The 14446-nt window shown below is 30.3% G+C and overlaps 1 protein-coding gene across 2 annotated transcripts in view; it reads left to right on the forward strand.

Moving 5' to 3' along the window:
- Positions 1 to 14446, forward strand: part of LOC100167403 (brain-specific angiogenesis inhibitor 1-associated protein 2-like protein 2) — a 121627-nt gene that overhangs the window by 54689 nt on the left and 52492 nt on the right. For both annotated transcript variants that reach the window (XR_003838911.1, XM_029486501.1), the window contains exon 3: positions 13295 to 13387. Coding sequence is in view for 1 of the 2 variants with exons in the window: in XM_029486501.1 (XP_029342361.1) it covers positions 13295 to 13387 (93 nt within the window). In the remaining variant the exon portion in view is untranslated. The remainder of the gene's footprint in view (positions 1 to 13294; positions 13388 to 14446) is intronic.

Below are 14446 nucleotides of genomic sequence, written 5' to 3' on the forward strand. Positions count from 1 at the left end.
CAGGCGTTACGTCGTCCAACAGAACAATTTCAGAAAGTAGTCAAACTTCTTCTTCTACTTCAATGTGCACCCAAACAACTCAGCTGCTATCAGTGAATACTCCAAGGAAGAAAAATTTAAGGACCCACGTTCGTGAATTGGAGATAAAATGCAAGCAGTTAGAAGAAAATTTGAATGCAAATACAAAACGTATTTCAGAAATGATTACATCTGTAGATCATTTCAATGAAGTTGTTGATACACATTTGCCACCCAACTTGGGAATGTTGATGAAGAATTATGTGAAACTAGCCAACAGAAAACCTCAAGGTTATCGTTATAATAGCAAACTAAAACAGTTAGCTCTTACAATTTATTTTTTTGGACCCATCGCATACAGATTTTTAAAAAACATTTTACAACTACCTACCCCTAGAACATTGCGAAGAATCACACAGAAAATTGAAATTGGGACAGGATTAAATGATGTTTTATTTAATTCTATGGAACTTAAATTCAAAAATTTAAAAGAAGATGCAAGAGACTGCGTTCTATGTGTAGACGAAATGTCCATCAAAACCAATCTTTTTTATAATTTATCAAAGGACACTATTATTGGATTCAATTATTCTATTCTGTGATAATATTTTATAAATGCATTTCTTGTGTTATAAATAATTATAATTATGAACGATAATTTTTCATTTTTTCTTGATTTACATAAATTAATAAAACTGTTAATATAGTGTATGATCTAGGTAGTAATAGGTTTTATAATATTTATGGTTGTTTAATAATATTATACACATAATTTGTTAAAAGATATCTTTATGATATATATCACATATGTATCTGATTTGAACAAAGGCATTAATACTATAGATGTGAAAATGTATGCATTATCATTAAAATAGTCATAATATCGTTTTCATTAAATTATGGTAGACGATTCACGAACTCAATATTTTCTAGTACAATAAATTTTCAAGACAGAATTCGATCAGTGGACAGTTAACTGCACTTTCACGTAATAATTTAACCGTCATCTGAACAACGTAAAGTTCGTATAATTATTTTTATCCAGTTTTTTCAGCAGATGCGCAATTTACCGCGGAACCTGTTTGACGAATGTATAGTATATACTATTGTGTACCCATAGAATATTGATATATATTTTGGAAAAGGAAATATCAATATTATTTTTTTATCAGACCGCATTGCAATTTGCAAGGCGAAGGGGTGTATTGTAATAGGAGGTTTTAGTGCGGCCTCTGACAATCCATGAAAACAATATGACGCTAAAGCCGTTTTCTACACCCGGGCCAATATATACGCGATATTCGAAACACAATACAAACATAATATACGGGGTGAGCCCTTCTATTTTCAGCATAGCCCGTAGTTGCAATACGGCAAACATAATAGATATATAACTTATCCACCATAATACGTCCTCGTTTACGCCACACGCATTTCGAACAACGGCGTTTACAGAGTTGATATAGAATGACCACACGCGTGTCAATAGTAAACGCAATTATAATACTCGGGGGGTGCAGAGAGCGGAGACGGTAGGTGATAACGTGATAGAGATGTCATCCCGACGGATAAATGGGATAATGTTGGTCGACAAATATTGTAATGGTATTGTAATGTAGATACCAGCTATATTAATATAGTGTCTAAGTGTTGCTTAAGCATGTTTACTATTATAATATACCGCGGCATGACCATCCCGATTCGTTAGTCACCCCATCGCGGTTGCGGTCGTCGGGAATACGAAAGCCAAAAATACGGTGGCGAATTAATTTGGAAATTCTTCTATGGAAAATATTCCGATTTACAATTTATAAAGTGACCGTTTTAATTTGAACGGGTAGAAATTTAGTAAATCATGACAAATGAAATCAATACCAATGAAAATATTACAACAAACGATAGTAATATAGTTATAATATAGCTTAGTTATAAATTAACCTTATTGCCCAATATAATGTTTTTTGTTTCATAGTTATAACACGTATACCTATAGGTAGAATTGTAATCGATCTGTAGGTACGTTTTGTTTAATAAGCATAATTTTTGGTTCTCGTTAATTTTGACAATGTAGTCTTGAGAAAGAAGTCGCAGTAGTTGCACTGAGTAGCAACCACTTTCATCTTTGAAATCCAATATAAAGTAATTTATTTTTATAATTAATTTAAAACTTGTAACTGTACTCTGTAATAAATGTTGCGTGTAATACTTAAAAATAATTCACCTTCAAGGTTTGTACTCGTTACAAAATTAAAAGTTTCTTATGAACTTTTAACATTTTAATATAAACAATTAAAGTTGAGTTAAAATAATAAGTTTTATGCTTCGACATTTAAGGATATAAATATTATATTTTATAATAAACTTGAGACACGTATAAATGTTTATAACATATGCAGACAATTTGTCTGTCAAATATGTGGCTAACATATTTGTTCATTCACCTATGGGCGATAAAATACAATTTTAGACATATAATTACATTTCCGTTATATTTATTACAAAATATATAAATCTGAAAATAATTATTTCACAATTTTTACACTTCAGCAAACCATTTTGTGACAAACTTAATACTAGGTTATATATATTATACAATTTTCTTGTATATATCATTATTTATTGGTAGTTTTTGCCACCTACATATACGTTTTAACACTTTAAATCAGTGAAAGTTGTAACAGCGTCACGATTTCAAAGCAGATACTTCGATAAACTGTGAAAAATTGTTTATAATTAAATAATTAAACTTATTAAATAAATTATACTATGTACATATTGTTTAAGAAATATGAATAAATTTGCATTGAATATAATAATAAATTGTGCTGTAAAAATTGAACGGATAATTTTATGTTTTTAAATAAGGCGATGAAACTAAGAAAAATAATAATATGTAATGTTATAATATGTATTGCCTCGTGTTACATAACTACTATTGAAACAATCGCATTTTGCTCAAGCACATTAACTCATTACTCGTATATACGAGTATACTGAGACTCATAAAATTCTTCCCACCTGTACTCCTCTACTCACATTTCACCTAAACTTCAAAAAGTGGATAACTAATTGGAAAATAATTAATAAATTAACTAATAAAATATTCACATACATTAGTTCTATGAATTGGCTATCACAGATTTCGGATAAATGTGAAAATAAGATAAAATATTATATTATATTTTTTATTTTGAGTTTAGCCTTTAGGTACCTAAGTAATAAGAAATAAGAATTATGATAATTATTACTGTGTCCCTCCATTTCAGTACCTATTAATTTTCAAAAAAATATTATTTTAAAAGTATATTAGTACGGAATTTAGTTAATATTAACGGCAAACACTATATTAGACATTATAAGCATAATATGTATTGTATTGTATATAAATGCTCGCTGTCAACGGTTATATTATTTTACCATAGCAAACACCCATCCTCATCTCTTCACTGCAAATCGACTGTTCGGCCCTTTTTGAATGTTTTTATGAAGACGATTGGGCGTGACTCTCCCATCGGTGTGGCATTTAAGTGACATTCATATTTCACCGGTACAGATGTTGATCTTGTCAGGGATAAGAAATTAGCTCTACGAACACACCCACATGCCACGTTCGCTTTTTTCTTGATAGCCATCGCCGACACAGTTTTTCAAAAATAGGTACACGCCAGCCTACGAGCAATTATTATTTTATCGAACAAGTGGGCGTTTTGCCCACTAGAAATTGTGTATCTACTATCGTGACATCATGTATGTATGTACCTATGTATGTATGAACCAAAAAGCATTGTTTTTATTGTTTTTTTATTTTATTTAGAAACTTACTCCCAGCAATGTGCTGATTACATAATATAATATTTAATAAACCCACCGAGGGTTTTTTATGTATTGAAAAAAGTATTTGTTTGTAGGGTTTTATATTAAAAGTTTAAAAAATGTACTTATACTAAACTATATTAATAATTTTAATATGTAAAAATCAAAAAAAAGTTCTATACATTTTAATTATAAATACGGTCAGACATTCAAAATTAAAACTAAATTGTATATTATTACATAAATACATTTATGACTAGCTTAAAAATATATGTGTGTCAGATAATCTATTATCCTTTTATGCTGCAGCTTAAATGTGTTATATTATTATGTGTCAGCCATAATCGACATCTAGTTAAATTCCAGTCAAATATTCTGTGGTATATATGAATATTAAACTAAACGAATTAATCTTGATTAAATTGAATTCGAAATAGTAGGTAATATTTGTAGTCAATGTTTTGTTAGATTTATATTTTTTGATATAAATTATTAAGTAAAATAATACAATAACTATTTATGTTATAAACGCGTTAATGCGGTATACATTAATTTAAAATTAATAAACCTAAAAATAAAAGTAAAATAAAACTACAGGTTTAAATTCGTTTAATATTATCATAAAATTCTTACCACCCCATTAATGTCACACTGCACATAATTTTGGGCCCTTATACTGAAATAGTACGAGCATTACGAATATCTCTACGACCGTGTTTGCACATAATACTATAGCTAGTGTACCTATATAATGCAAACAATATACGAAAGTGAAAATTACATAGTAAAAAGAATGCTAAGTATTTACCAATTGTAAACTCTAATGGGGTAAAAACGTGAAGCGTTCACTTTAGGTACCCTAAGCTTTGTCACGTGTGTACGGTTCTGTTGGAAGGTAGGAGTTTTCTCAAGAATCCTCGAGTTTCTGTAACCATTCTCGTAGAAATTCATTTTGGTGAGTGGATTGTGCCACCTGCATCGTGTTGTTCTATAATATTTACGTCCCTTAACAGTCACTATTCAATTTCCATGCATATTATAAAACATAATATCAATATGATGTTCGGTCTTGTTATGCCACTCGAATAAATATGTTTAGAGGTTTGTTTAACGGTTCTGCCCATGGACGAGAATACGATCACGTACTAGAGATGTATATTATACATTAACATCAAGTTCCTACACTTCCAGATTTGAATACAAAATATGTATATTGTACATCAACCGCTCTACTTTAGCAAGTTTATCTTTAACTTATATAACTTTAATCTGCAGCATATGTTTTTTAAAATACTATCAAAGACAATTTTTTATTCATACTTTGAATTCATCGAATAAACTACTTATTCATTTATTGATTTATTTTCATATAATGATTACATTTTATACGAATACGCGCGTATATTGCTATAGGTGTGCATTTTAATACTTATTTTTTTTTTAATCAATTTTTTCCTAAGATTTTCAACGATATTGATGTCTATATTTAGAAAAACTTACAAGAATACAAGCCATGCCTAAAATTTACTATCTATAGATAGCCTCCTTATTGGTGTAGTGATTGAACTTAAGAATTTTGTTTGAGAAAATGTAAGTACCTACTCATTTATAATTTAGCTATAATCATCAGCTTAAAGGTTTATCGATAATTATTCCCACTTGGTGTTTTCTTTAGTTTGACATCCTTATTACTTTTACTACACATTTCGAGAACCCGGCGTGGCCAATAATTTATAGAGTGTTCATATTTTAAATTCTGATTTGTTATTTAAATTTATATTTTAATAATATTGAAGCTTAAAAGTTAAATTGTAATAACAGAAACTGAGTTTTCTCGTTAATTAATAACTAGGTACAGTATTGTTATTATTGTTATATCAATAATAATCCACACTGATTAATGAGTAATGACTATACAAATTGGGTTGTATTTTATATTATATCTTTTTTGAATTAATTATAATTCAAAATGTGATTCTGAAATTAACCAGTTTTTCGTTTGGCAAACACATAATTAATGTCATGGATAATTTAGTCTTTGATACAAAGGAATAATTGAGTGTCAAATGTATTTGAGTACCTATTTGTAATAATTTTAACATACGAAATCATATATGGTTGAAAACAATATTATATTTAATAATATGTTTATTAAGGTCATCATATTTTTATTTAAAAATGTTAAACATGTTTTTGTTTTTAATCTAAACAAGGAAACATTTTTAATTTTTTGTTTTGTAATACAATATGTATTTATAGGTCATAGGGCTATAGTAATATTTTATCTATGATGGATATGGAATACTTTCTGGATTAGTAATATTATACACAACCATTATTTTACCATTTTTAATTAAAATAATGATAATTGTTTAAAAAATGCTTCATTGATATTTTTTTTTGATTTTAATATTTAAAACACATATTTGCAACACATATATATAGTATAGAACTATTAATGAAGACGTATCTAATTTTATAGTGATCTATTATTTTTAAATTTCAACTTTAAATAAATTGTAATCATATAAACTGCAGTAGTTCAATATTTCAATGATTTATAAAATATAAAACCCAAATGGTGATTTTATTTGAATTTAATATTTTCCTAATAGTAGTATATTCCGAGTAATTCATAGCATTCGAAAATAAATTCTAAGTGTCAATGAAATTTATTGAACTGTCTATTGTATACCATAAAAATGTATTTCTATGTCATTTAATTTGCATTTCAAAATAAATTATTATATTGACAGAACGTGATAAAAAAAATAGAAATTGTCTTTCGTATTATATTATGAAATATGTTTACATATTATAATGTTCAGCTTCCCTGTTGTTTTTAAACCACTTTTTACTATTTTTAAAATGTATACAACTAACTGTGAATGAAATAATATAACTAAAGCATCCTTTATTCCTCTGAAAGTTGTGTGTATTTTTTAATTTCTTTGACCGATAAGTGGCCCTTAATTATATTTTACTCTATAAAGTGTATAGTAGATATCTACATTTAGTACCTATACAGCTGCAATAATAATCGTAAATACTCGCCGAAGGAGTACATCGTGTTTTCTGGTTTTCTGTTCACTATAGTTATTATTCGGCCGCGAGTTAAGTTAATAGCTGAATGACACCGATTTGACGAACTAGAAATTCAAAAAATAATTGGCTCTGGTTTTTCGTAAACGACATAATAATTCTTTCCATCGTCATGCCTCATTATGCACGCTTTGTCAAAAACGTTTAAGCGATCACAACGAATTTCCACAAGTGTTTATATTACGCGTTCCGATTAACGCATATTATACGGGAAATAATAATTAAATTTCACCGAAAGGATAAGGATATATATAATGAGAATAAACTTGCAACTAACTATTAGAACTCATAATATTATTTATATATATAAATATGTTGCACTTACACCAAATGATTTTCGATAAATAATAATAATAATAATAATAATAGATACAAGGACGATAAACGCAAATCGTACGCATAACAATACAATTCATATTATTACACAGATACGAAACTCGAGTGTTTAAAATGAATAATTGTTAAATTGTTGTTCGTAATCGATCGTATTTAATCATCATCATCATCGTCATCATCACCATAATCATCATCATTATTGTTGTTATTGTGCAATAAGACGGTGGAGTTGCGATGAATCGGTCAAATAATGTAGGTATATTTTACGCGACAGACTCTTGTCGATTGGACGTACCTTAAAATAATATAAGTAGTTGCTTAAATATCTTATTATACAGGGTGGTTAATTTAACGTAAGACACTCATTATTTCATTAGACACAAACGTTTTTTGAAAATGTTTCTTTTACTTCATTTGAAGTCGTTATAAAAACATTTTTTTGAGAAGAAAAATGATATTTTTTCTTTTTTTATCGTTATCATTTTAAAAATATTGTATTCTTTTGAATGACGACATACATTTTTAACATCGTGTACAGAAAAGTAGAATATTATTTCGAATTTTTCGATCTCATCGTAAACTACTATTCCAAAATTATATTCGTATATTTTGAAGTACTACCCCAAACATATTCTGCTTTGGAACAATAGGAATTACAAAATAAATACAAGTTGTCATCGGAAAAAGTAAAGAGGTAAAATCCGATGACGATAAAAAATATTAATTTTTTTGATGAAAATGTTGTACTTAATGTTTTGAAACGATGTAAGTACGTAAATAAATTGTTTCCAAAAATGTTAATATCTTTTGAAACAATGATATTATTATAGTGTGTTATTATTAAGTCGAATGGATCACCCCGTACATCACAATGTATATAATATTATGTATTTAATCATGCAAACGAAGAGAGTACATCACCGTGTCTCGTGCATTTCCGCCACCGCCTACCGGAATGATAATAGTAATGCGATTTGAAAACGGTGTGACGGGTGTTGACGAAGTGGTGTCGGCGGGGGGGTGCACTCGTACGCGCGGCGGCGGTAACTCGATTACGGGCGTCGTCGTCGTCGGCGGAATCGGCTTCTGCGTCTGCTACTACAACTACTACTACTACAGACTACTACTACTACTACTACTACTACTACTACTACTACAGCTATACAGTTGTCGTGTCGTCGTCACCGTCTTCGGTCTTGTATTTAATTTGAACGAGGAACCGGACAAACTTGCGTATTTATAGTATATATTATATTATTATATATAGTATACCTATACCTGCGATTGCTGTATTATAATGCGACCGTGTCGTCGTTGCAATCGCGCGGGATAGGTTCCGTTGCACTTTGAAAACTTCAATTCGTTCTCATTTGCACCGGATGTGCATGTTTTTTGCATTTCCCCCGGGGTAAACACTATATGGATTCGCGGGGGTGTGCTTTATTTATCTCTCCTGCGTGGCGTCTTTCTTTCTCTTTCTTTCTCCTTTTTTCAGTCCCTCTCACTCACTCTCTCTCTCTCGCACCCCTTATAAGGCGTTTCCTGCTCATGCCGCCGGACTACGTTTGTTGTCTTACACGTCTTTCTCCCTACCGTCATCGAGTGAATCTCGAGTGAAATAAAATTCAGACAAATTTTCCAACGTGTTCTTATTATAAACGTTTGTTTTCGCCTGAAATTTTCTATAAACGTTGTTTCCGATTGAATATGAACGCGTTTTTGTATAATTTTTCCCTTACGTTGTTTATACAGTCGTATGAAGGACAAGTTTGCACATGGGTACGTTTACTTTTGCAGATTTGCCTAATCCGGTAAAAAAATGTAGTCTTTTTATTCTAAGCAAATATCAGTTTTTATAATATGATAATAAACATACGTGTTATATGCCAATCGTTAAGCCTGTTAATATTTGATATTATAGTATATTTTATAAATATATTTTTCTTCCAACGATCGTATACCTACCGTTGTGCTGTAAACTAGACTTCCGTGCAACAACTATAATACCTATGTATTGAAATAAATTAGAGACAAATTTTGTTTTTTTTTACTATTGTTCGTTTTCATATTAATTTTCATCAGATTGTATTTTTAAAGTGAATCGATCAATTTTAATGCATCGTGTACGTCGACCCGTCAGTACGGCGTATCGTATAGGTAATTCAACTACACCCGTGTCAATGTCAATTTAGCGTATGGAAAAACGATTGGCTATACGAAGAGTAACATACAGTTTCTCCTCAGCGAAAACGATTTACTATATTGACTTAGACTTAAAATGCCATTAAAAATAAAAATTCATACTCAAACAAGGCGTACATTATGCGTATACGTGTTATGCACCTTTATGTACATATTGTGTATGCAGGGAGCTTGTCTAAATTGTTATCAATTGGAATTTAACTATTATAATACTAATAATACGTATAACAACAATGGAAACATCGCCTTCTGACCATTCTATATTATACGAACATAATATTATAATCAAAGGAAATTATTTTGAAAAGGTTTTAATATATTTTCTGATGATTTTGAGTATGTAAAAATGTTTTTGCATAAAAAATAAAAATCACTTAGTTAATATAGAAAGAAAAATAATATATGAATATGACAAATCACAAACGTTCTATTTTTTCGATTTGTTTTTAATTTTTTCTCTTAAATTAATGTTTAAAATAGCATTTATATTTTCAATGGAATATATATATAAATATTTTTAATTACATTGATATCTTATCTTCATAAATCCTTACTACGAATTCATTCATGTTCGTTTAAAATTTATTCTTTTGGAAAATTACAAACTATTGTATGATTTTATCTTAACGTATAATTAGATTTATATTTATGAATATTTTTCATATTATCTTAATATGAAAATATATACCTTGAAGATCTTTTACTGAATGGATGCACATTTAACTTAATAACGCACAACGAAGCTCAATAAAAACAAATCATTGATCTTGTTCTGTTATTTCCATAAAAATACAATTAAAATAAAAGATATATTTTTATAATATTATAAAAACAGTTTTACATCTAGAGTTTCACTTTTAAAGTCACTGAAACATTTATAAAAACATTATACTTCGGTGAACTATGCAAAATATTTCAACAGTTTCAATCCATGCACTTCAAAAACCATTGCTATTAATGGCATAACCATAAATTTAAACTGTCGAAACGCTAAACATTTTTTGATGACATTTTAAGCTAGGGAGGAAATAGCGCAAAGTCACGGATAGCTGATTTCCAAGACATAAGGGTTGCTTTCCCCCTGTACGAATGCGAAATTGAAATTGTGACAAGACATCAATTTTTAAAAGCCAATAACTACAATATTATGTGCGCTGGTTTGTGAATAAAATGTATTTTTCTAAAAATTTGCAATACACGTTTCATTATATGGGCGTAGGTACGTGTTTGAAATTAACTGTCATTGGCTGTCAGATTTAAGCGTGAAACAGTTTATCGTACACAATGGAAATTTAAATAATACCGCAAAGAATGTATAAAGTTTTTCCTCGGGGTGGGTATTGTTTCGAAGACTCTGCGTGCACAAATATTATAGTATACAACGTTCGGATTATTATGTATGGAAATGTGTCATTACGTCAGCAGTAGTCGGGTGAATCCATTTTGGTCTTACGCGTTTTCTTGTTTTCACCCGAGCACCCCTATACACAATGTCTGCAGCACAATATCGTTTCAAGTTTCCCGGTTTGTTATGCAGTATAGTTAGTACGACTATGTCTCACGGAAACGGCGGGCCTCATATTAATTTGTTATTATATTCTTTTCTTGTTATAAAATAGGTAGTTTACTCGCGGTCGATAAATATATATATATATATCTTTTTAAGCAACCACCCCTTGTTTTTTATTAGGCTTATTAAAAAAGAACTCGTGATTTTACAAACCCCGCAGGGTTTAAAACGGAGTTACGTTGGCAGGCACCGCGTTTCATATATACGCGGTAATCCTGAGGTTTGATTATAACCGTGAAAAAAAAACCCAGAGACTTGCATTTTAAACACGCAGGGAACCCCTTAATGGTAATTAAATCACGTAGTACCTGCTACGTTTTGGCGTATCGAAAGGTCATTTATTGTTACGGAAATTGCCATTCGTTTATAATATTATTTTAATCTCCGCTGCACCGTCACCAAGTGGTTCGTTGGGTTCGATTCACGACGACGTGCATACTGAAGCGTATAGTTCCCCAAATGGAAAAGGATTCAAAACAGGTGCAAAATCGACACTGGTATACGATACGTGTCTAGTATAAACCACTCACAAGTGAATAGCGATGAATATTATGGATAGAGCGGCTCCCCCAGCACACATCATTTTATCAACGCCGGAGAATTTATATTATGTATCTTTTTTTTTTTTACCATAGATCGACTACCTATAGTTTATTATTGTTTCTACGTTGAGGCAAAAATCGGAGTGAAAACGATCACGGTTAGGGGTAAATAGTAAATACAAATAAAAATCATACTTTGGATCGGTTTCCGAGTCATCATCATCATCATCATCCGCAATAATAGACAATTCGCGGCCACCCCAGACACACTGTGTCGTGACTTCGCAGTAGCACGTGATAGCCGGAAGCAATGGGACTATTATATGCGCAACATAATATATTATTATTATTGTATTATTACAGTTCCAAATTTCTCGCACACACACAAAATAAAAGTTTCAGCGGGTTATCCGATGCACCGCTCGATGTACGCGTGTTGTTTATTGTATACCTACCTACCAAAGACTTTGCCAGTGTCGCACGCACACGGTCGTATTTCATAAAACTTTCGGATAAAAATTAGTTATAATAGGTACAAAGGGAGACTCGTCGACCTGAGTAGTTGCTGCGGGAACGCTTTTCCAACTCCGACGACGTCTTAACACGCGTATTACATGTATAATTTACACTAAAATAGTATAATATTCCGCGACGATAAGCCGCCGCAGGTCTCTCTTTCCTGACAGTTTCTTCCGCCGCGTGGCATGCACGTGTCACACACACACACACACACACACACACATGCGCTGACTTACAAACATATCATAATTATATCATGTAAATTATTGAAACGTTTTAATATTAATGTGTGTATGATGTTCGATGAACACGACGACCTTTACGCACAAATCAAATTCGGTCCCGAGCACTTTTGCGAAATTGGAAACTGTCAAGTGCGAATAATGCGTTCTTCGTACACACTAATATTGTATTCCATATACCCCTCGCGTGACGTGTTTAAGATGACTCGGATAACCTTTTGGGTATGACTGATTAATAATGTATAGTTACATCATTAATATTGTTAATATAATGTTTTGTTCCGTCGTATACGGTGCTAAAGTAATATTGCAGACGATATTTTTAAAAATTACACAATAATAATTACAACAGCAAAAACAACCACGGTATATTACAATTAATGTGAGATACCAATTAGTTTATATATATAAATTAGCCTATCACACGTCATAATAATTTACCATATTGAGACATCAGGGGTGTCAAATCAATCTTTGTCACCCGCACACGTGATGTAGACGAATTCATTTTTCAAGAACTTTAAATTACTGTACAAATATAAAATCCATAGGTACCTATAATAGCTGCTGAGCTGGTGACTTGTTTAACAAAAAATTATAAAAGTATATTTTATTGTATTTAAATTATGACTAATAGAATACAGCCATAAGTCATAAACTCATAACTTACTTATAACTTTAGAAAATAGTTAAGTAACATTTTATATTTTTATGTCTTGTGTAATAATTTATAAATATTTAATTTGTCCGAAATTCCAATAAAAACAACATAATTGGAATTTATAATATCAATGTAGTAAAATATACTTATTCTAAATATACCTTATAATACATTTTTTTCGCAAAATGTACGCAAAATGTTTTAATTTAATACAAAAACTTATAAATTATATCCAATATTAAATTGAACATTGTGCTTATTGGTTTTTCTTTTTTGTTTTTATCTTCAGGAGCCGCTTCAGCTTCCAAATTATATACGGACGCCATAATGAGATTGGCCAAACAATCACAGCAAGGAACTTGGGGAGGATCAGCCGATATTGGTAAGTTATCATAAGACATTATCTTCTCCTATACGTATAAACGACAATGGCACCTCTACGAGCGGAATTGTGGAAATAACGTGTAATTACATTTTGTCACAATATTGCATACCTATACTTAGTTGCATATTTTTTTATATTCAATCACACGTATTTTTAATTGCGTTTGACTAGAGATTCAAATTGGTAAATTATTCATGCCCAGAAACAATTTGTTCGCCTTTTTATTTTTATTATTATTATTATTTGATTTTTCACCCGACAACACGTCACGTGTTTTTGTGCAAACAAATCGATTTGTCGAGAAAATGGCAACCGGCTAATTCCTGTCGTTTTCCTCCCGAAAGGCTATGCAAATACAAGAGATAAATATTGCATTTTCGACTCGCATTTCTCAACCCCTAATCCTTGTCTCTGTGTCGAATTAACAATCAACCACCGACAACTATTGTTCAAATATTGGTTGTTATTTTTTGTTTGTCAAATGTGACATTAAAAATAAAAATATATGTTTAAAAAAAAAAAAATTAAATAATAAAAGAATTGCGTTTCAGACGATTTATTTGAATTCTATTCTCTCAATGGATCTCAATTTTATCCAACATATTGTTCTGTCAGCCACATTGGTATGAAGTCGTGTATAGTTGTATTAGATATATCGTATAGCAGCTATAGTAGTATAGTGTACATATTATATATTATTTACATTGTACTAGTATATATTATAATTCTGTCATCTAGTTCCGACCTTGTTTAATATTTATTGCAACAGTATTTGAGCTGAAGCAATAAAAATATATTGTCATTTATCGAATCGTTAATTCAATAAACTTAGAAAATAAAATCGAAAACATTAAAAACGACAATAAAATAAGTTTGTGGTGAAATAAAGTTTAAGTGTACAAAATATATAATGGAATTAATATAATGTAGTATTTTCATTAGTAAAATAATTATTTTTTTTATGATCCGGAATAAATCAGTATAATATTATATAGGATTATAGCCATATAGGTAGATTTACGTGACTGCGTTTATAAAATCTAATCTCCGATACGT

This window comes from Acyrthosiphon pisum, chromosome A1 (assembly GCF_005508785.2).
Source record: "Acyrthosiphon pisum isolate AL4f chromosome A1, pea_aphid_22Mar2018_4r6ur, whole genome shotgun sequence".
NCBI lineage: Eukaryota > Metazoa > Arthropoda > Insecta > Hemiptera > Aphididae > Acyrthosiphon > Acyrthosiphon pisum.